General features: G+C 39.8%; 1 protein-coding gene across 9 annotated transcripts in view; it reads right to left on the bottom strand.

Annotated features, from left to right (window-relative positions):
• Positions 1–10,760: 10,760 nt before the first annotated feature.
• The window catches only part of phka1a (phosphorylase kinase, alpha 1a (muscle)), a 36,521-nt gene continuing 22,817 nt past the window's right edge, over positions 10,761–24,464 (bottom strand). For 2 of the 9 annotated variants that reach the window (XM_028563808.1, XM_028563815.1), the window contains exons 20-34: positions 24,286–24,380; positions 21,925–22,070; positions 20,472–20,625; positions 19,208–19,366; positions 18,987–19,116; positions 18,490–18,591; positions 18,250–18,365; positions 17,642–17,677; positions 16,787–16,822; positions 15,266–15,295; positions 14,552–14,596; positions 13,484–13,645; positions 13,187–13,240; positions 12,630–12,830; positions 10,761–11,501 (exon numbers count right to left, since the gene is read on the bottom strand). In XM_028563808.1, the coding sequence (XP_028419609.1) occupies positions 11,328–11,501; positions 12,630–12,830; positions 13,187–13,240; positions 13,484–13,645; positions 14,552–14,596; positions 15,266–15,295; positions 16,787–16,822; positions 17,642–17,677; positions 18,250–18,365; positions 18,490–18,591; positions 18,987–19,116; positions 19,208–19,366; positions 20,472–20,625; positions 21,925–22,070; positions 24,286–24,380 (1,640 nt within the window). In that variant the 3' untranslated portion in view covers positions 10,761–11,327. The remainder of the gene's footprint in view (positions 11,502–12,629; positions 12,831–13,186; positions 13,241–13,483; positions 13,646–14,551; positions 14,597–15,265; positions 15,296–16,786; positions 16,823–17,641; positions 17,678–18,249; positions 18,366–18,489; positions 18,592–18,986; positions 19,117–19,207; positions 19,367–20,471; positions 20,626–21,924; positions 22,071–24,285; positions 24,381–24,464) is intronic. The other 7 variants (XM_028563809.1, XM_028563810.1, XM_028563811.1 and 4 more) reach the window with 7 other exon arrangements.

Raw genomic sequence — 24,464 nt, 5'->3', positions numbered from 1 at the left:
CAATTTCTTTTTCTTTTCTCAGCGATTCAATGAATGTAATTAAAGTAAAAGTAAAAATTAGTTTCAAAAGTATTATTATATAGCTTTATTTGTAACTAATGAGAGAAGATAATCACATAAGTTTACAGTGATTTGATAAAATAAATCATATACCACCATTCTCACATACCCTATAAACAGGAAGAATATTACAAGTACAGTTAAGGAAATAAGACACATTGAAAAAAAGTCCTATGTAAAATGAATTGTAATTTAGAGTTGTTTGTTGTTACTTATATCTGAAATAATTTATTGACTTCTGATTGATCTTCTGCTCTTTTATTAATATGACCCCATTTCAGTATATCCCCCTAATCTTTAGTGATTAAACTATTTCAAGGAAAACGTCTGTTTTTTACTCAAACATAGACACAATGACCTGGACTTGAACTTTTAATGCCACATACCGTACACCTCTATTGATCATGTTTTCCTCACAGCACATATGGATTTGAAACAAATAAGCCTTCCTTGCATTGCTTTCTGGAAATACAGGAGTTGGGAATTTTAGCACAAAAACTACCCAGAAATGTATAACGATATAAATATCTCCTGGATGTTCACGTTGTGTGAATGATATGTTGATTCGGGCTTGGCTGCAGCAAACACCAGCACTAATCTGAAACTAATTTAATACATCTGGACTCATGCACTCTGACTCATCTGCTTTCACACTCAGTGTTGCATTTGTCATGAGCTAACTCGAGCCTGAATCTGCTGTCAGTGTTCAAAAGTCAAACAGCTGTTGGCGTTCAGATGTTTATTCTTTCACAACGACAGAGATGAGCCAAGTGTGTGAGAGTTTCCAACCTCATATGAGAATGTGCAGAGTCATCAGAAATGTATGTGCATGTGTGTGTGTGTGTGTGTGTGTGTGTGTGTGTGTGTGTGTGTGTGTGTTTTGTGTGTTTTGTGTATGTACATGCGAGTTATCTGTGCATGTGTCTACATGTCAAAGATTTCCTGAGACAAAATTAAATCACAGTACATGAAGTATATTAATTAAACATTTCAGTTCATGGGCCCTATTTTGCACCCAGCGCATTTCCCTTTGTACACCGACGCATGTATCATTCCTATTTTGCACCTGACACACAGCAGACTTTTCCCTCCACAGACGCACGTCGGTAAATTAGGGAATAAATTGGCGCTCCCGGGGGCGGTTCAGCAAAAAGAGGAGGCGTGATCCGGCGCAAACGTTCCCTGGTGCTATTCTGCAGTTTCAGAAAACAATTCCGCCTCTGACCAGGAAAAACCTGGTCTAAAGTCAGTGGTGCTAGTCTGAAGTCAGTGGTGCTAGTCTAAAGTCAGTGGCGCATTATTCAGATGCTATTTTAGGGGCGCATGCTTGGCCATAATGTAGCGTGTGCACAATGCGCATACACTTTGCTTCTCTCATCTACACGCAGCAGTTCCCATTTTTGCAAACCATATATAATTACAAGGAAAAATATTACTGAAAATGCGCTTCAGGTGTTTGGATAGGTCAGGAGGCACTTTACAGTACAGTCCTCAAAAGGTTGCAGCATTCTTTGTGGCTTGTTGTGTTTTACACAACACTTCCATGAATCATGGATGTGTTGATGACATAAATGAGGAAATATTAGAGGACTTAAAGGAACACGCCGACTTATTGGGAATTTAGCTTATTCACCGTAACTCCCAGAGTTAGACAAGTCGATACATACCCTTCTCATCTCCGTGCGTGCTGTAAGGCTGTCTGACAGCTCCAGCGGCATCAGGCCAGCACAGAACATGCAGGTGACTGGTTCCAGCAATCCTCTTGCTCCGAATAAGTGACAAAATAACGCCAACATGTTCCTATTTACATGTTGTGATTTATAGAGTCACAGCGTGTACAAAAAACAACGTAACATGAGACACAGCCGTCTTCTAACTGTAAACAAACCGGGAACTATATTCTCAGGCGGAAGAATATAGTACTTGGGCGGAGTGATATACAAATAACAACATGTAAATAGGAACATGTTGGCGTTATTTTGTCACTTTTGTCACAATTCGGAGCAGTAGGCTATTTGGAACCATTTACCTGCAGGATCTGTGCTAGGCTAAGCTAATGCTGGAACCGTCAGGCAGCGTTACAGCACGCACGGAGATGAGAAGGGTATGTATCGACTTGTCTAACTCTGGGGGTTACGGTGAATAAGCTAAAGTCCCAATAAGTCGGCGTGTTCCTTTAAGGAGACGTGATGTTGAACAATGGTGGGATTGGACACTCCGGCGGGATCTCGTCTGGGATTAGATTTGCGTCGGGCGCAAGAGTCATTTATCCCCCCGGTAATATAGCAACAGCGCCCGAGATCCGCCCACAAATCTACTTGCATTTCACGTCTGATAGGCCTACTTGCATTTCAGATCGTTAAAATAGGGCCCCATATCTATTAAGTCGTCTTAATTAAAAAAAATGAAAATGGAAGTTTACGTGTTTTCCACTTAATTTCAATGAAGCAAAATCTTTATGCTATGGCATACAATGATATTTTAGACAATATGCGGAAAGGAAACAACAAGACAATCCCAGGATCACATATCATATCAAAATCCATCTTGTCAGGCTTGAAGTAGACCTTCCTCCACAGCGCTGCAGAGGAGGGTCTGGCTAGTCCACACAGCATTCCAGGATGGGAGAAAAACATGCTCTGGTTTATTGGCATTTCTTTAAACCAATTAGAATTGTCTTGGGCGGTGCTAAGCGCCGGACGGAGCAACGATGCCGTAACATTGTTTTAGTTGTGCAATGGAAAACTCAGATTAAACAGATAATCTAGCTAGCTGTCTGGATTTACCCTGCAGAGATCTGCAGTTAACCATAGTCCTCATAAATCCACCGGAGTTTAAAATGACAACACAAAGAAAGCGGAAGGAACATCCGGCCAAAAAATGGGGGACATCCGGCGGATCATACGGTGGCACTGAAGCAATCCCCTAAATTAATCGTTGTCAATATAGACTAGACTTTAAGTAATGCATTTGTCTCTGAACAACAGCGGTGCCCAACCAACCGGCGAAGAACAATCAGCTACAGTCGCGTGTGACGGCTGCAACTGTTCATTCAAAACAACAATGGCGGACATTATTTATAGATGATTAATCCAATCACATGCCAGGTACTTATTGAAAATGCATGCCCTTTCCCAATCAGTTTTCAATGATGGCTTCTCAGATGATTGTGTTATTAACAAACCATCTGCCGCATCAGGTAAGTGTTCCTGAGCTTTAAGTCGTACTGTGAAAACAACATGGAAGCTACAAAAATATGTGCTGTATTTATTGCTCAGAGCATTTATACAACACGTCGATTGCTGTGTCCAGTAGGCCTTTGTGTGTCAACAAAGAGCAAAGGAAACGGATCAGGTAAGGTAATGGAATATAACCAGGAATTTAATTGTTCCATTATTATGACACCACATGAATGCAGTACAAATGCCCCATCTCCTGTGATTTGGATCCACTCCAAAAATTGATGGATTCTTCCATGGCCCATGCGACACCCTTCCAGCAAGTTTCATGAAAATCAGGCAAGTAGTTTTCCGTAATTCTGCTGACGGACAAATAAAAAAACAAACAGACAAACTGAGCCGAAAACATTGCCTCCTTGGCAGAGGTCCCTAACCTGACCATAATATTGCCATGCACGGAGACTGTAGAAAGAGTTTGGCATTGGAAATATGCTGGAGTTTTCTGGCTTTCCAGTCTGGCATTAGGGTTAAAAGAACTTGACTGACCTCAACCCCATCCAACCCTTTTGGGACAAATCCAAAGCCTTGTTGCCACACATAAGTGTTGTTCCTCAGTAATGATCTGCAGCAGAAATATGTAGAAAGCCTAATAAGCTGTTATAGCAGTGGATTAACGCCCATTGGTGTAGTGTTTGGGTATCCACATACTTTTGGTCATATAGTGTACACTACCCAAGCATGCACACTGGGAGTAATTAGACCACCTAACACATTCAAACCAGGGCGACAATACCATTGCCTGGTGTCAGATCAGTGGTGTTTAAAAGATGTGTTTACTGTTCCTTCATATTGTGAAAAGTTCATGCGACCTAATGCCGAACTATTGGCAGCTTCCTCCACACTATCTATCAATTGCTGTCTGGGCAGGAGTCATCTGGCCTTGCACACAGTGTTCTACATACAAGCTTTACTAGCCAACATTTCACTGTGTGTCAAAGTTTTTCAGTTGACATATGGTGATGGGGGACAACGGCCAGACAACAACAGACACGGGCAGGTTGGCTGTCGTTGAAAAAGGGATTTACACAAAATCTATCATTTTGTATATATTTTTGAGGGTTTAAGTACAGCTGATCCAGAATCTACAGTATGTACATACTTTCAAAATGTCATTATGAAATAGCTCAAGCTTTTCTCTGCTTTCATATCTGTTTTGGAAAACCTCTGTTTGGGTTCACGACAGGCCTCTGCTAGATCTGCATATGATTTTTTATTTTAGGAGAGTACAATTACAGGCTACAATTTACTTTCATTTACTTAAAATTGACAAATTTTCCTACTTCACTGAGCCAACATGCAGCTGGTCTGTGGCTTCTCTTCCTCAGCTGTAACTGCAGACACTGTTCAAACATACAGTGCAGACAATGCAATGTATGTTGCAATTGACCTAACCAATGAATGAATTCAGATATTTGACCTGAACTTTTACCTGAACTTTTAAAGTAGCGTTGAGTTTGGTTGTTGCAACAGCTGACCTATAATGAGTAAACAAAAGTCAGCCATGCTAAGAAGCTTGTGAAGCTACAAAACATTAAATTACTCACTTTCCCAAACATTAACATAAATCCATAAGTTTCAAGTAAGTAAGTAAGTAAGTAAGTAAGTAACATATATATAACATTTATATAAACACTTTTAAAAACACACAGTTACAAAGTGCTTCACACACATGTACAATACATATGAGGAAATAAATAAAAAGAAATATGAGTTAAACAATACAAATTAAGTTTAGAAAACAGCATAATTGGGGTGCAGCACTTAACAGAAAGGTTGCTATGCCCTGAACTGCTACAACGGTTATTTTTAGTCATAGTTTCATTGTCTTTTTTGTTACTATAATTGCCACTGTTCATCATACCCCCAACTGGCACCGGCAGATTTCCGCCCACCAAGAGCCTGGGTTTGTCCAAGATTTCTGCCTAAAACGAAGTTTTAACACATCCTGAAAACGGCTGAACAGATGACCCAGAACAAGTATGTATAATAAGAGGATTGGACCAAGGACTGATCCCTGAGGGACTCCACACTGAAGGAGCGCCAAAGAGGACACATGATCATTTAAACATACATTAAAATATCTGTTTGACAGATAAGAAGAAAAACAGTTGAAGGCAGTGCAGGAAATACCAACCCATTTATGCAGCCTGTCCAACAGAATAATATGATCGATGGTGTCAAATGCAAGCTGTCAAATTGAGTAAAAGGAGTATGGAATGTTCCCCTTTGTCTGCATGCATAAGAATGTCGTTGGTCACTCTTACTAATGCCGTCTCTGTACTATGTTTTTGGCGGAAGCCTGATTGAAATTTATCGAATATGTTAGTAAGTAACAGAACATGATAATCTCTAAAGCTCCTCAAAGCAAAGTAAATAAAAATGGCAATCTTATAAATTCGGACCAGGCAAGTCAAAAACTGCAACAGGTTAAAAAATACACGTGCTCCCAAACAGGTCAAACTGTAGTGCTAAATTAAGATCACCAAAGTCATACATTTTCTGCCAAACTTCATTGATGTTTTGTCTGCTGCAGCACCAGCATGCCAAATGCTGCTTTAAAAACATCTGGGTTCACTTATTGATCATATAATTAACTGTGCAAGCCTAATTGATAACTGAAACCGAGCAATTAAATAAAATGTCTTGAGAAATCTTTTTTATTGAACTGGCATTGGTAGATTTATGACACGGTTCTGCTGACTGCTGCAAACTGGGTCATGTGTTTTACATTTGAATCGTTTTTTTGATTCAACAACTGAAGACTTTTTGTTCTACTTTAACTGTATTTGACCAGGCAGTTTATGCGTTTATGTGTGTGTGTGTGTGTGTGTGTGTGTGTGTGTGTGTGTGTGTGTGTGTGTGTGTGTGTGTATGTGTGCGTATGATCAGCATCAGAAGTCTCCATTTCCAGGCCAACACAGAGTCTGTGTTTGCTTTTTTAACATAACCCAGGTCACGTATTTTAGTCTCTGGTTATCAGTCAACTTTGAATTCTAAACACCATGCTTGCAAACTTAACATGGTATATATTCACTTTTTCTGGGTGAATGTAAAATATTCTGAATATTTTCTCATTTGAAGCTGATCTTTTATATAGATTTTTCATGTACTCTGAGAACATAACTAGTTACTACTTATTTCTCATGAATTAGCTTGCATTTTTCACCTTGCTAGCTCTTTTCAATTATAAATCATCACAAACTTTATCCAATTGTAGGATTAACTCTTATGACTTAGTGATCCCCTGATTTTTCCTCTAACCATTATCACGTCAATATTTAAATCTTTTGTGGTTTATCACAATACTAGCAAAACTAATTATCTTCCCACCAGCCTAAGCTGTACTCCGTGTTTAGGGGCTGAAAATACTTGTAACTACAAAAGAAAAAGTTTGGAAAGCTCCGTTTTAATCTTTTTTTATCTGAAATTATTTGACATTTCATGTCGGGAGATAGTCTAGTCTCTGACCCTTCAGCTGATACTCAAACCATGCACAGTCACAGTCAAAGGGAAATCTAATTAACGCTTTAAGGAGACCATATGTGTTAAAAGGCAACTATAAAGCTGTAATATGCAGTTTGTCGGGCTTTGAGTAACATTCCTTCTCGGTTTCCAACTTTGCTTTGGGCACTCAAATTGAAAAGAAGCTCCAGAGTCAAACTATGTTTCAATTTGACATATTTCTCCAGAGAATAAATAAGATTGTCCAGTTGTTTAGCTGTTGTTGTTTTTGTTTTTTTAATGCCAGCTGGTTATAATTGGTTTTCCGATTAACTTTTTTTGGATGGCCTGAAGAAAATTGTGATATTGAATACAAGTTGCTATGTTTTCTTTTTTTTAATAAGGCCTTACATTTCTGCTTTGCTCGTTAAAGGTGGTATTACAGTCTGCTATCAAATAAAGGTAAAATAGGCCTACTTGGGGATTTCCTCTCTATTCTATTAGCCTACTCTTGCTCCACAAAAGCCTTCACCCTGTAGCTTTACACAGAGTTGGAAAACAGAAGCAACTAACAAAGATAAGAGAAGAATAAACATTACAATCCCTGCCAGTAATCTGAATAATGGCAGTAGCCAAAGAAAGATAGGAGAACAGCAAATATAATACTTGGATGGACTTCAGATTTAAATATATAACCACATAATATTACAGAAAGTCAGTTTTGTTTAAAAAATACAAACTGTCAAAATAAACCTTGAATCTGGCTATTTAGTGTTTTTGGAAATGCAACAGAAAACAACAGCATATCTCTCCCCGACTCTGTTAGGATACAAGCTGTTCATACATATCAGATAAAATGTTGAGAATTGCTCTGACCCAGAGCCATTAACTTATGACACTGTAAAAAAAATTAAATATAAAAACTAGAAGCTGTGCACATGTAGCACCACCTACTGCAGGGGTGGCCAACCAGTTCAGCATAAAGAGCCACAAAAGAAAACACAAACCATAGCAAAAAGCCACACAACACATGCACGTCCACATTACAACAGCAACAGTGACTTCCAGATCTAATGACAGTCATAATACATAGCAGTTTTCATAGTTTTTTTTCTTACTTAGAATGACTCAGTGGGAAACCTGACAATCTTTGTTATCCACAATCCTTTTTAGGTCTGGTTGTCTATTGTTGTGGCCACTCGAAGCGACTCTTTCATTAATTTGTCACTAGAGGGGCTTTCAAACAATCTGATTCAGCAGTGAAAGGGTTGATGAGGAAGGTGATCTGTGGCTGCTTTTTTCCCTCAGGTTGCAGAGTCTGTCCATAAAAAAACTCTGCTGCATTAGTTTTTATTTAAAAAAAATGCATTCAAATTTTTTTTTTTTTTTTTTTTTTTTTTTTTAAACTTATCTGAAATGTTTCAAAAAAAAAAAAAAAATCCACCAATAACATAGCCCCCAGCCACACAGTAAGAGCCTCAAAGGAGCAGGCAAAAGAGCCACCATTTTGGCTCAAGAGCCACAGGTTCGCCACCCCTGACCTACTGGATGCCATCACTTCGTCATTGTGACTGCAGTTACGGTCGGACCTCCTTTAATGAAAGCTTCAGTTTAGAGAAGGGGTTGCAGATGTCATGGTTACTTGATTATTAAATTTTTTTTTTTTGTTCTGAAGACGTTTAAAAAAACTAAACAAAATAAATAGGTGATTACTGTTAGTTTATTTGTTTTTAAGATAAATGAGCAACTACTATACAGTATATGTTAACGTCCAACAAAGATAAATACGCATAAACCTTTAAACGTTTTGAAAAACCGAGGAAAAGAGAGAGAGGGAGACAGTTGAACGCTCCAGAAAAAGCTAGAAGGTGAAACTTAAATGGGGACCACACCCTGAGGAAGGTCTCAAAGCGACACACATTGCTGTATTTGTAATGTCTTGCCCTATTTATTAAAGGCCTTTTTAAATCACTTTTTGTAACCAGTGCCTGAGTGCCTGGGCATGATTTTTTATGACTTTCTTGGTCATAATTCTTCTTTGGGATAACAAATGCCCAGAAACAATGTGTTTTCTCACTTTTATTACAGAATTACTTTCAAAAACAAGAAAAACATCCATCCGTTGCTCAGGAGATACTGTTATATAGTAACATAGAAACCAATGCCTTCTTTCTTTTCAGGGTTTAGTCTTATGTAGAGAAGTGACTCACACATTCCGCCATGCTTGTTTTTCACATGGAGTGTGGCACTCAAATCTTCTGATATCACAAAATAACTGATCGATCAGTCGTTTATTGTACATTAAACAAGAGGCATTATTTTTCTCAAAATGCACTAGACACTATCCTTCAAACTGTTGTGCAGCACACACTTAAAGGTGAAATGTAAAATGTGAGTAAATGGCTTTAAGTTTTGCTGCAAATAACCAACAACAAAATTATAGTTCTGCAGATTAAAGTAAATTAAGGCCTTTCCCTTCTTGAGAGGACAGAAACCTGAATTGGACTTACTAAGCTGACTTAGAAATCACTGCATTCAAACCAAGTACACTGCATGCTGAAAACACTTGATTTCCACAATAAAAGTTATTTTAGGTTTTAAAAAAACATGGTGGTTTTAATTACTACACAATCTCTAAATTTGCTTCTTTATTTTTTTGCATATTTAAAAATAAAACATCACTCCTATAGTTTCAATCACACACATACCATAAGTGCAACAATGTTAAGGCATTCAAGAAATCTCCCAAACAGTCCTCTTTAAGACATCTCTATTTTATCATTTAGGAGCTATAAAATAAATAGTCTGTAGATAATCTCTTAAATATTTGTCATTTTATACATCATACAGTATGTAGGATTGGAGGTAAAGTGACATGAGTTTTAGGTAATAATTAGGTAAGGTAATACATTTGATTAGATGAGATTTTGTTAAATTTACTGGTAAAGTCGCTAATGGTTTGTTTGTTTCCAAAGTTATTGATGAGCTCATAAATGATAAGATTCAGTAAAAACGCATGAAAACTATGTGTATTCTGGCTGAAAGTTCACATAAGTCAGTGATTACTCTGCTGTAAAAGAAATAACTGACATGCATTATGAGGGTCATATCACATTGATTTCGACTGATAAAATGAATACAATCAACTGTTTTCTCAAAAGAAATTCTTAAAATTAGACCTGCATGAGTAGTGGATGGAAATTGACCTTTACCAATTTAAGGAGATATTCTGGTGGTATTCTATATCTATAGCATATCTGAAGACGGATAAGCTAACGTTAGGGCTTGCTGGTTAGCTAGCTAGCTTATCCGTCTCTGAAGCTAGCACTGCTGCTGTTCACCAGTCGGCTGTTCAGCTCATTTTCTGTAACCAACGTAGCATTAAAACATGGTGGAATACTCAAGCTAGCTAAGAAACTTGCCAGCTATCCCCATGGATGTATTATAAGAAAGTTGTCCCTGAAAAACCATGGATGTATTGTGATAAACAGCATATTCACCATTGTTTCGGCTGTTTTTCTGCCACCACAATGCATGCGCAATTGCAGTGACGTAACTGTAACGTCCACTCCAAATTGGTCTAATGTTGTTCAAAAACGAAAAAAAAAAAAAAACAGTTATGAGCCACAGTTGTTCTGGGTGACATGTTCCTTCATTAATATGAAAAGAATGTAATGTCCGCAACACTGCTTTAAACCCACATATTTAATATAAAATGCAATGTTTCGACCCTACTGGGTCTTCTTCAGGCAAATGATGAACACATTTGATGAAGGGATATATGTAGGGCTCACATTCAGCTGACATAGGTGGGGCTTTTTTGGGCCGCTCACACCTAATCAGACTAATTGAAGCCAGATGGTGTGTCAGCTGAATGTGAGCCCTACATATATCCCTTCATCAAAGGTGTTCATCATTTGCCTGAAGAAGACCCAGTAGGGTCGAAATGTTGCATTTTATATTAAATATGGGAGTTTAAAGCAGTGTTGCGGACATTACATTCTTTTCATTTTTGAGTACTTTCATTTGTCCTGCACCTGCCAGAAGCTGGGATGTGCACACAATTACTTTTATAAACCTTCATTAATATGAACATGGGCCTTGTAGTTCATTTTGAGTTTACTGTTCTGCTGCGGTAAATACTCACTAAAGCACCACGTGTGTATTAATGCCACAGTGCCTGCGGTGTTTTAAGGAATTTCTGAACCCCCTTTTCCCCAAATAAAATGATATACCTGTGGCCTTTACACAGGCAAAGAGTGGGTTGCCATGGAGACAAGGACGCCGAAAAAACACTGGGGACTAAACCAGTGTCGATGCCCCTTCAACACAAAGTTTTCATTTAAAAACATATATCACAGATCATCAGCACATTTTCACATTAAGCCTATAAATAAAACATACTGTAACGTGTCTTTCTATTACACTCTGCACTAACACACATAGTGACAATATACATATTTATGTACTGCTCATTTTATTGTTACTTTAATGTGAAAACTGTTGCAAATTTTAGCTTCATTTTAGCTTTAACTTCATTTGCTACCGAGTGGTTTCACCCCTGCTCTGGTTTCGTGGGTCGTGCTCTCACTGCACCGCACACGCCTCGCTGGGCAGGAAGTCCTGCACGTACGCCGCCACGGCCTTGGTGAGGTAGGTCATGCTCCCAAAGCGGCCACTCGGGGCGCTGTCGTACAGCAGCCTGCACACTCCGGTGGACGGGTCCCGCTCCAGGAAGTTCTCCTCTGCTCCCAGGTCTCTCTAGAGGAAGGAGGAAGAACAACATCTTTGTTGCGTCTGAAAATGCACACGCTGCACTACATACTCAATATGTATACCATCGTTCAACATACTTCGGTGTAAATAAACAGTAGTGTGGATCTTTTCGGACGCACTGAGCTGTAATTTTCAACGTCACTTCCCGGGAGCCTCCTTGCCATGTCGCTCTAGTAGCATTGCAAGATAATTCTTAAATCGTTGAAAAAGGTAAAAAACTAGAACAGGTGAAAAGAAATCACAGATTTAAATATGTAGAAATGTAATATGGAGTGTTATTGGTGTTACAGAGCTGCCTTGGTTGCTGTCCGTTTGTCGGTTATGAACGTTGTGCTACCGCATTGCATTGTGGGGTACTTTTGCCAGCGTAGTGTCCAGTGTTTGTATACTATAATACGTTTGTATTTCACTGGAAATAGTATGCAATTCACGTACTATTGGTTTCATACTAAGATGTCGGACATAGGCGTAGATTTCAGGGGGGATGCAGGAGATATGTCATCCCACCAAGATTTAGAAAAGGTAGATGGACCCGCCTAAAAAAATTTGAATGACAACCCGCTCCCCAAAAGAGGTAAAAAATAACCAGTCAGGGGGCTCAAAACATGTATATAATCTTCTTCTTAGGGCCTGCTTCTTAGGGTTGCGTTTCTCCAAAAGTTGAATCCGTCTCAACTTTACTACACTTAAACAAATTTTTTAATCCTAAAATTGAGAATCGAACACCTACCAAACAAACGTATATATCCGTATAGTCGGATATTTTGGATATTTATCAGTAAAAATATGTTTTTCAACGATTTCAGATACAGGAAATGAAGTGTTTGATGCTCAAAAGGTTTTGGGGGACAACCCCCAGAACCCCCAGTGTTGAAACTAAACCTACGCCCTTGATTTCGGACATACTAAAGAAATCTCATATACACACACACACACACACACACACACACACACACACACACACACACACACACACACACACACACAGTATATATACTGTATATACAGTAATGTAGCATGTTAGTATGGAATTTCAGACACAACGCTTGCCTTACTTGCTTACTTCCTACAAAACGTGAGTCCTGGATTTGTGTCTTTTGAGGTCATGCTCACCTGATCCTTGTAGAACATGTCGTTGGCCATGTGGACGATCTTCTCCACGTGGATGATGGAGCCGATGCTCGGGATCTCCACGTCGGCCAGCATGGTGAGCACCAGGATGGCCTCCACCAGCAGCTGCCGGTACTCAGGCTGAGGGACGCGGTTCAAAACCGTCTCCACATGGACGGAGAATTTGATCTCTCCTGGTGTCATCTGGAGGTGAAAGCCAAGACGTTGTAAGACATCTTCCATTTGACTGAACACAACCTGGTACTGACTTTAATTTGTTTCTCTAAACATGCAAGATGTACATCACAGTAAACACATTTCATTCCTGTGCTGCTTTGACTTTATATTCTGGACTCCCAAAGGGTTTGAGATTTGTTAAAATGCTATTGAACCCCAAAGCTAGGGAGTGGCTTTGAATTGTAAAGTGTGAATAACAAAACCTGAGGATGAGGGAGAAGGAGATAGCACCAGATTTGCAAAAATTACAGACCACACAAAACCACCAACAGTTGTCAAAACGTTGTATTTATCGGTTGACAATAATAAAGTGGATCTCTTACCTCTCTGGTGGTTGAAGAAGGGAGGACAAACCCTTCTATGGACAAACCGTGGCACTAGAAGACAATGGGTTTGTATGGTCATTACTTTATGTAAAAAAAACATTGAAGCAAATTATTTGGACTTTAAAATAATACACATTTTGTACTGTATTTATTAAACGATTAGAATTGTGTACAGAAAATCTACTTCCTGCCACTTTTAGGACTTTTATTCTAGGCTTTTATACATGCTCTACACAATTAAAAACCGTGAAGAATCATGTAAAAATCAATGTGAAAAAGCAGTTTGAAATCGACCTTCTGCAGGATCTTCCAGACTTTCTGGTAGAAGCCCACAGGGACTCGGTTCAAGGCTCCGTCCAGACGCCTCCTGCGCAGCCATTGGCCGTGTCTGGAATCCTTGGCAACCGGCAAGCATTCGGGAATGTCCAGAGATTCTATGGACTGCATCTTGTACCTCTGCCACAGCCGACAAAAAAAAAAAAAAAAAAAAAAAAAAAAAAAACATATTAAAAGCTCCGTTTGTTGTGGGAGAACAGCACCCACGTCGTCCTTTTATAAAGCATAAAGCACTTCAGCAGACTACCAATCTGACCTAACTGATGATGCGATTGGCTGGTATTAGAGCCCGACCGATAATGGATTTTTAAGGCCGATACCGATACAAATATTTGATGATTTAAAAATCCGATATTCCGATATATTTGCATATATATACACACACACACACACATTATATATATATATATATATATATATATATATATATATATATATATATATATATATATATATATATTCTTTTTTTTTTTTTTTTATCCAGAAATGCGTAACAAAACATTTACTTTACTTAACATTAGTTATTTGTAGTTATTTATGAGTCCTCACTAAAATAATATGACAATGTAGTTAAAAAATAATAGTTTGTTATTATCACAACAGAGAACAGAGGAACATCAAAATATATTAAAGTTCTGATAAAATGTATAAAAATAAAAACTTAAGATATGAAACTTAAAGTCCTTTGAACAAAAAGACAATAACAAAAGACATTGTAGAGTGCCCTCTGGTGGACAAACTATGCAACGCCGGCACTCATAACATGGTTGAAGGGTGTTTCGTCCATTTTTATTTCATTTTTTTAATATTCAGTTAACAGAATCATTTGTCATTATAAATAGTTATGATGAATGAATATTTTTTATCGGCCATTACAAATGCCGATACCGATAGTTTGGAAAATGCCTAATATCGGCTGATAATATCGGACAGCCGATATATCGGTCGGGCTCTAGCTTGTATTGTACTGCATTATGTTAGAAGTTACAACTCAAAAAAAATATTATTTAATAGACAAATCTTTACCCCAGATTCAAAGCTTTCTATGTCCAGAGACTGAGATCGCATGCCCTGAGAGGCAGAAAAGGAAAAAAGATGCACAAGATGAAAAACACAGAACTGGGCAGGATGAAAACAGCGATGACAACAAAACAACCCCAGAGCCAGTGGATTCTGGCTTCTTACGTTGCTAAATTAAGAGTGGCAGCATGCAGGAATCAGCATGGGAAATTATAGCAATGTGGTTAGACAATAATAAATGGATGGAAAAATAATAAACAAAAAATTAATTTCCAAGAAACAGCCTGATTGATGGTTAAGATGGCTCCAAACTCGGCACACACAAATTAAATATAGTGTGTAGTTTCTGTCACCCCCATGAGGAATTCTAAGCAATAACAACACTGTCGGCGCGTCCACATGATACAAGCCTTCCGTGACCACGCAACAAAATTTGTTGCTATTTTTTGGCATCATGTTTAACAATTAATCAAGAAACTAATCGGCAGATTGATAATGAAAACAACCATTAGTTGCAGCTTTACTATCAATGTATAATTATTAGCTACTGAGATTGAAGTTTCAGCCATGCAAGACTGTAACTTAGCAGCCACAAGGTAGCGTTGAGTGTTAATCGCTCATATGATCGGCTCCTTGACTTTTAAACAATGTTAATATTTATATTATTTCAGATAAATTAACACCCAGAAAACCACGTTTGAATGTTGTTATTGTTGTCACCTTACGCAGGGAGGTCTGTGACTGGTCCAGCTGAAATGGAGACAAAGAAAACCTGCTTATAGCGAAAACTAGGGCTGCACGATAGGAGGAAAATATGCGACAACTCTGTGGAATATCGCAATAACGCTATTACTTGTGATAAATAAACCGATATTAAAGTGGGTACTCAGTTCTGCATTTCTGCTGCTTTCAGTATTCTGCTAAAATACAACAAATTATTTGTTTAATTTTAAACAAATGAAAGGAAATCATTTCCAACATTATTTTATTGAACAAATTCAAAATTAAATTGAATATAAAAAAGGCACCACTACTGATATTTACTGATTACACAAAAAGTGTAAGAGTGTCTTTTGCGATATGTGGCAGCCTCTCGCGATGTGTTTATTGCGCCAGTTGATATTGCAATGACGATAAAATTTTTTTTAAAAAAATATATGGGGCACCTGGTAGAGTGTACGCCCCATGTACAAAGGCTCAGTCCTAGTTACAGCGGCCGCAGGTTCAACTCTGGCCTAGTCCACACGGACACGGGTATTTTTATAACCGGAGTTTTTTCTCCTCCGTTTTAAAAAAAAAAACCCGTCCACACATGCTCGGTTTAAAATAAATCTCCGTCCACATGAAAACGCAAAAACACGCTGTCAAGCCATTGCAAAGAATCATCAACAAAGCAGTTAGCGGCGCACAATATGACGTCAAACACAGCGGATAACGGCGCACACTCGGACGTCGCAAGGCAAAAAACCCGGTTATGCTGTCCACACGTCAACACTGTAACCGGCGTTCCTGAAAATGCTCACCCTGGCCGGAGTTTTCAAAAATGTTCGATTACAGGGCCCTGAAACTGCGTTTTCGTGTGGACGGAAGGCCGAACCGCGTAAAAAAAGTCACGGTTATAAAAATACCCGTGTCCGTGTGGACTAGGCCTCTGACCTGCGGCCCTTTGCTGCATGTCATTCCCTCTCTCTCTCCCCTTTCACATCTTCAGCTTTCCTGCATAATAAAGGTCTACAATGCCCCAAAAAAATATCTTGAAAAAAAAGGATATATTGTGCAGTCCTACCGAAAACCAAGTACAAAACCTGCATTGTTCCTTATACATAACATTATTATGTATGTATGTATGTATGTAAATGCCACACTGACTTTTAAGCCTGCCAAACCCTTTTAGGTTATGGATCTTTAGGTCATTTCAAGGATAATATAAGATTCAACAAGTCAAAACCCTTTTCAATTAGCTACTGTACAAAAAGTCTAATCACTGACACAGCCACCATCATCATCTTCATCACTATCATCATCACTTTGATCAGCTCTGATGAAGCAAACCTGAGATTGCCCTGCATCTGCACCAAAAGAAAATTTTAAACACAATTGTATGACTTTGTTTTCAATTTACTTAACCCACGGCGGATTTACCACTATCAAACCTCAGCATCTAATCCTCCCTCGCTTCTCACAGACTCTAAATATCTTTATCATCATCATCATCATCATCATCATCATCATCATCATCACCTTAACTGAGTCAGCCAAAGATACCCTTCGGTCCATCTGCAACACATGAAACACAATGAATTGCAATGTTCAAACCCTAAATTGCATCTGTTACCAATCGGTTGCAAAGTCAAAGCCGGATCTGTCAAAGACAACCGGGGTTCCTGGATCAAAACAAAGACAAAACAAGCAGCATTTAGAGGGCGAGCTGGACAATTAATTTGTGACCTAGGAAACAGCGAAGCAATCTCGACTCAAGGTACACTTGCTTGCTTGATCGATCTTAATCAGCAGATGGAATTTGCTCTGTACATGTTCAAACTATTCCTATTTTCACTTTCAAGATCCACGTTGGCCTAGAAGTTGAGCTTTCCAGTTATTTTCACCCCATTTTAATAGCTGTTTTTCCACATGCAAACCAAAGAGTAATTTCTGCCTTATTGCATACAAAAAAGTAGAAAATAAAGTGTTTTTAATTCTATTCTGAGGTTGGATAAATAGAAGTTGACAAAACAAGCTCAACTCAAGTTGAAAGCTCCAGAAAAAGCTGAGTAAGTGAACCTTAACTTGGTGGATTGCTTTTTCAGCTGCTGTCCAACATAGACGAGAAGTCTGAAACGTTTGAACATCAACAAACGAGCATACTCCATCTGGCGATGAAGGCTGTGTGAAAGCAGCTGAAAGCTCTGGCACACATTTCATCGGTAACTGACAGAAACAAGGACAGCGATTCTAATCAATCTGATTGGTGATGTTTACACTGACGGTGAATTAACACCTACAGCATATTCTGGTTTTATAGTTCACTTCAAATAGAAAGAAAGAAGAAATAGATATAAAATTGCGATAGATAATATTCCTTTGCGTGATCATCACCTTAAATGGATCCGACAGGGACAACCTGTGCTCCGCCTGCAACACAGAAACCAAGTCAACAAGCTGCTCTGGTGATTTTTTTTGATCTGAAACTCCACCTCAAAAATTACTTAAATTAATATTCCAGCTTTTGATGATTTTTTTCAATAGCAAAAAATCGACATTTGCCATCTAAACCTCAATTTTTTTTTTGTTAACAACCAGCAATGCAATTTTTCTTAATTATTTCTCCTCTGATGCAGCTCGCCTCTTTCCACACATCAGCATCAGCCAGGTGAATTACCACCTAATCTGATTCATCGTCACCTTACTCGGATCCGTCAAAGACAAGCGGTGTTCCAGCTGTGAAAAGACAAGTTTGTCAGTTTGCCAAAAAGCGCAACAGTTTCAAAATAAGACCCTCTTCTCCGTTAATCTCTTCTTTCACCACCTGTCTCTCAAAGTCAACAGCACTTTGAATGGATGGGTACAAATATTCTGATGGTCCATCTGTTTAGTGATAAACGGTTCTCTCGCGCCTCTTTTTAATGCACTTAAAAAGACATGCTTTTAAAAAACAAATCTGGATCTCTTTTTGCTGAAATGAGCAACTCCTACAGGGCTCCTACCATCCTCATGTCACTCTTCAGTTTGCTGATGCCGGCTCTCTCGCTCTTGGTGGCGCCAACGTTGCCCAGTTGATGGATGGAGATGGCAGGACTGACGCCAGCATCCAGCTCTCTAACTGTGGTGGAGGAGGGAGGGGGGGAAGAACGACTGAACTTGGCAACTTTACAGTAACATAAGAATGTGATTGGCTGTGTGTGCGATACAGCATTTGATTGGTTGCTATGATAGGTTGGACTGACCGCTGCACTGCACTCCAAACTCTTTCCCACTGAGGATGTGGTGGAGGAGGTTCTTCAGCTCTGATGGTCCGAGACTCATCAGACTCTCTGTAGCTTCCTCTCCTGCGCGCGCGCGCACACACACACACACACACACACACACACACACACACACACACACACACACACACACACACACACACACACACACACACACACACACACACACACACACACACACACACACACACACACACACACACACACACACACACACACACAGTTAATTCTGCAAACACAAGGCACAATTGGCAAATTTTCACTGGTTCCAGCTTCATGAATGTGAATATTTTCTGGTTTTCATACTTTACTGGCACTAGGGGTTTGAGGAACTTGTGAATGGACATTTTTCACAATTCACTTACATTTTACTGACCCCACTTTTTAATCGATTCATTTTAAAAAAAAGTATGCGCGGTAGATAAAGTATCATCTTCTTCCTCTCTTTCCTTCCTTACCTGAGCAGTTGAGCGACTGGGCCAGTTCAGTGGCCATGACCTGGATGATGAGACCGATACGGAGCCTGAACATCTCGCTGAACAGGCCGGGCTGAGTCCTTATGCTCATAGCCAGGTACACCATGATCTCCTGAAGGACAAAGAGGGAGGGAGAGAGCGAGATTAAAGAGGAAGGCAGGAGGACAAACGCCCATATGATGATGGTGGAGGATGTGAGTCACCTGAGTGAGAATGGCCACGCTGATGTTGTTGTCGCTGGCCTCGTCGATGAGAGCGGCCAGCTGGTCTGGAGGTATGGGAGCAGTGATGGTTTTCTCTCTGGGCTCCGGAGGCAGACCCACCGTCAGGTGCTTCTGATGCGCCAGCAAGTCAGAGCAGGCCTACCAATCAGAAAAGAGATAGGGGTGCATGTAAGAGTTGTTGATGAGGATCCAGATACAGTATATAACCAATAAACAAATCGATATGCAGGCATGTGTATGAATATAAGAGAGAAGACATCCTTTAACAAACATAATGACCCCAAAAAATTATGGTACAGATGGTTTTTATGTCGTCGTATATGGATTTAAAACCTGAGAGCATATGAAGAGCAGAGAACTTTACACCCCAAACATAATTTATTTCAGTGACATTTTATGTAGTGTATATCCACAACGTTCCACTTCCGGGATTGCTCAGGTGCCGCCGGAAATCCCTTTCATGTCCTTCTCTTCGGCCTAATGTCTGCCACCTTCCTCTTTCTTTGTGTTGGCGTTCTAAACTTCTGTGGATTTCTGAGGACTAGGGTTAACTGCTCCTCAGATCTCTGCAGGGTAAATCCAGACAGCTAGCTAGACTATCTGTCCAATCTGAGTTTTCTGTTAAAACAACGACTAAAACAACTTTTGAACGTACACGTTCCATCAAAACAAGTTCCTTCCCAAGGCTATTTTGCAGCGGCACCATGGCTCCGTCCGGTGTATAGCGCCGCCCAAGACGATTGTGATTGGTTTAAAGAAATGCCAATAAACCAGAGCATGTTTTTCTCCCTGAGACTACATTTTATGTTGAATTGATTGCCCCGTAAACTTCCCTTTAGAGCTGTTTTTTCTTCGTCATAGTCATATATATATATATATATATATATATATATATATATATATATATATATATATATATACACACACATGTATGTATGTATGTATGTATATATATATATCATTTTGCTTCAGAACAGACACTGAAGAACTCTAGAAAAAGACACCTATTCAAATGAGACTCTGGCTTTTTTTATTTCAAGCTCCTAAGGTCACAGTTTTAGCACACGGCCTTCTTCAGAAAGAATTTATTATTTAAATGTAGCAAACTAAACTTTCAGTGCAGATAGAATATAAACAGTAGATATGGACATGGATAACTACTCTCTAGGGTGTGGGCCTATATGTAGGCTTGTGTGCTGTATGTACGTGTGTGTTGTCTGTAGCTGCTCTTAATGTGCCATACCGAGTCGAGCTCCTCCACCTTCTTCTTCAGCATGCCAGAGATCATCCTGATGAGGCCCCAGTGTTTGACTTCACCTGCCTTCTCATACAGGTCAGAGAGCAGAGATCTCACCGTGGAGCCTTTACCGTGCAGATTAGTGTCCCAGTCCATGCCCCTGTGATTAAAACAAAAACGGCAGATTTTCAACTTTCTTGCCAAATAACGCTGTCGCTACAGCTAAATTTACTAAATTTTTAGATTAAGTAGGAATCCTAAAGAGTCTGAAACTCAAGTAGCGGCACGTATCTCGGCCTGTCTAACTGACATCTCTTCTTGGATGTCCGCACACCATCTGAAACTCAACCTTGACAAGACTGAGCTCCTTTTCCTTCCAGGGAAGGGCTCTCCTACCCAAGACCTGACTATAACAATTGACAACTCTGTGGTAGTCCCCACCCAGACTGCTAAAAACCTGGGTGTGACACTTGACGACCAACTCTCCTTCACTGCTAACATTGCTGCAACCACCCGATCGTGTAGATACATGCTGCATAACATCAGAAGGATACGTCCCCTTCTAACGCAGAAGGCGGCTCAGGTTCTGGTTCAGGCTCTAGTCATCTCACGTCTAGACTACTGCAACTCCCTCCTGATTGGCCAGCCTGCATGTGCCGTCCGACCCCTGCAGCTCATTCAGAACGCAGCAGCTCGGCTTGTCTTCAACCTCCCCAAGTTCTCTCACACTACACCGCTGCTCCGCTCTCTTCACTGGTTACCAGTTGCTGCCCGCATCCGCTTCAAGTAAGTACTTACATACAGGGCCACGAACGGATCAGCCCCAGCTTACATCCAGGACATGGTCAAACCATACACCCCAACCCGCTCACTTCGCTCTGCATCAGCCAAACTGCTTGCTGCCCCCTCACAGCGACGGAGAACTAATCACTCAACGAAATCCAGACTGTTCACTGTCCTGGCTCCCAAATGGTGGAACGAGCTCCCCATCGACATCAGGATGGCTGAAAGCCTACACATCTTCTGCTGAAGGCTAAAAACCCATCTCTTCCGACTACACATCGGATAAAAAAAACAAAAAAAAAACCTGCACTTTCATGTCTCTTTGTAGCTTTGCTTATTTAAAGCTAATGTATTTGCACTTAACTACTTGTTGTCTCGAGTTTGTACCTTCACAGTTGAAAGCGCTTAATTGTAAGTCGCTTTGGATAAAAGCATCCGCTAAATGACATGTAATGTAATGTAATGTAATGTACATACAGCATAAGGGGAGCAACATGGGGTGCAGTGTCTTGCTCAGGGACACTTTTGACGTGTGGCCGGAGGAACCTGGGATCGAACCGTCAATCTGGTGGTTGAGGGGCGAGCACTCTACCCCTATGTTTGCTTCTATGAATCAGCTACCATTTAAGACGGACGTGACGGTTACGATACAGCTCACTAACACAGTGGATCTCACTTGTCTTTGAAGAGGATGTAGAGTATATCGCCCTGGTCCTGGAGACTCTGGGTGTCTTTCAGCAGCTGGACCAAAGCGTTGTGGTCGACGTTTCCGCTGGCATCTGTGGGGATAACAGCCTTCGCTGAGGCTGTCTCCTCCGAAGCCTGGAGGACAGATGTGGGAAGTTAAAAGATCAAAAGGTATGATGCTCATTTTCAGGTTCATGCTTGTATTTTAGGTTTCTACTAGAACACGTAGACATTATGCTTTACAGTGCTGTGGTGAAGAGGAGGTCAATGAACAAACGGTTTCTCTACCATGGATAACCCCGACCACCCCCTCCACCCCACACTGGTCCAACAGAGGAGCACCTTCTCTAAGAGGCTCCGACAGCTTCGATGTCACACTGACCACTACAAGAAATCATTCCTACCACAGGCAATAACACTTCATCACTGAGGGTTAGATAAGACTCACAGACATCACAACTGCACTAAGTGCAACTTGTACAATAGGTTTATCTACATCTTTATCAATACTAGTTAAGTAATTGTACATTTTTATTCCCAACTTGTATACATTTTAAATATGTGTTCTTGTATTCTGTCCTATTATTATTTCATGTATGTTGTATCCTATTATTTCATGTATATTCTGCATGTGTGCTGTGTGTCTGATATTTTGCTGCTATAACACTGGAATTTCCCATTTTTGGGATCAATAAAGATCAATAAAAATCTATCCATCTATCCATCCATCCCCTTTGAACTCTGCAATAGAAAAGGTCGGCCAGTGCCTACTTCGGTATGCTTGCTTATTGTGATGTCATTTCTTGGAGTATCTTCAAATGCTTCGTATCCCTTAAAAAACAGTACAAAACTAAGCTAAAAGGTTATGTAAGTCAATAGATCATAATAATTACTAAAAGTATTCAAATTGTGTCATAAGTACAAGAAAAAATGGACGTGTGTTTTTACAAAATATTACGAGATAAACACACAACACACATTGATCAAAAAGATTCCTTAATGTAGAAACATGAACAAAATATTCCTTAACACTCCAGAAGTTATTTGAACTAGGGCTGCACGATATGACCTCAAATCAAAATTACGATTAATTGCACATTTTACCTCGATAAAACAATAAATGAACATTAATTAATCATGTTCTCTAAATCATCTTTTCTGAAGCCAAAATGTTTCCAGACGACACTGCTTTTTTTTGGGCACAAGTTGCTCAGTTGACTCGGACTTGGTGTTTGAGTTATCCTTCATTATGCTTTCCAGTCACGTGATTACGCTAGAGTGCGGATCAGGCCGCATTTTTCTGTCCGAGCCCAGCCCACGTCAGACAGAGCAGCAACCGAACCCGGCCCGATCCCAACAGCCATTAAGATATTTATGTCCGAGCCCGACACAGTTAAAATCAAATTTTTTTTCTCATACTAATGACACATACGTTTGTTTGTGTGGAAAGCCCGCTTTTGTTAAGCAACTGTAGGAAGAAATTCGGAAATGTCAACAGATGAGAGCATCAGCTCACACGGGGCAGCAAGCGCACGTTAACACAGGCGCGCACCTACATAATAATTACATTTAAAATGTTCAATGCCTTATCGCGTTGATGTGACCCAGACCGAACCAAACCAGAATTTCTAAATAACTGTCCGAACCCGGCCCTCTGTTCGGGTATCCATCCTCTAGAATACACACGCGGTAGAATGTTTTTAAGGAGAAAGTAGGCCCATCAACAGGAATAAATTATCGAAATTATCGTCATGGGAAAAATAGGTCAATAGCAGCTTCAGAATTTTGATGTCGATACATTTTCGATTAATCGTCCGGCGTAATGTAGAACTTTGTACATTTTTTTGTTTTTGAGATACACAAATTTTTATGAGCAGAGCGTTAAGGCGTTTTGATAGTTTCATTTGTTATAGAAATGGTCCGCCTGCTGTTTAGCACTGGACGCCAAGTAACATGATGGCGTCGCTGTGTGCGTACAACGTAATGGCGCAAAAGACATAAGCCTTAGCTTAATGTTGCAAAAAAAAAGAAAAAGAAAAAAGAATGCTCTAACGGTTATAGTTTTTATTATGGACCGATTTAAAACAGGAACATCTTCCTGCGGCCGCTGCCTGCGGGAGTTCCGTTCTCTAAGGGTTAAAACTCTTTTCTTTTTTTTTTTCTGTCCGTCTGAATATTCAGTACCTGTTTTCATAGTGTTTTTTAAAGAGCACCTCGACCTGTTTAATAATTAAAAAAAAAAAAAAAGACATGGAAAATCTAAATTTTTTCAATATAGGACTTTTAAAGCAGCGACTGGGTATCGGTGGAGAATTAAAAAAAATAAAGAACATCACACATAAAACCCCACCTGGGTTCCTTGCAGTGTAGAGGGGTCTGGGAGGTTCAGGTTGAGGGAAGGCTGAGGAGAGTGAAACAGCTTGTTCGGCAGGTACATGTTGACATCTGGACAAAACAAACAATGGAGCCAGGTGTACAGGACGTGCTGTGATCAGATATTGGTGTTTGGGGTGTCACATTTTGTGGAGA

Source organism: Perca flavescens, chromosome 19, assembly GCF_004354835.1.
Source record: "Perca flavescens isolate YP-PL-M2 chromosome 19, PFLA_1.0, whole genome shotgun sequence".
Classification (NCBI taxonomy): Eukaryota; Metazoa; Chordata; class Actinopteri; order Perciformes; family Percidae; genus Perca; species Perca flavescens.
This window is presented reverse-complemented; position numbering and strand designations above follow the sequence as displayed.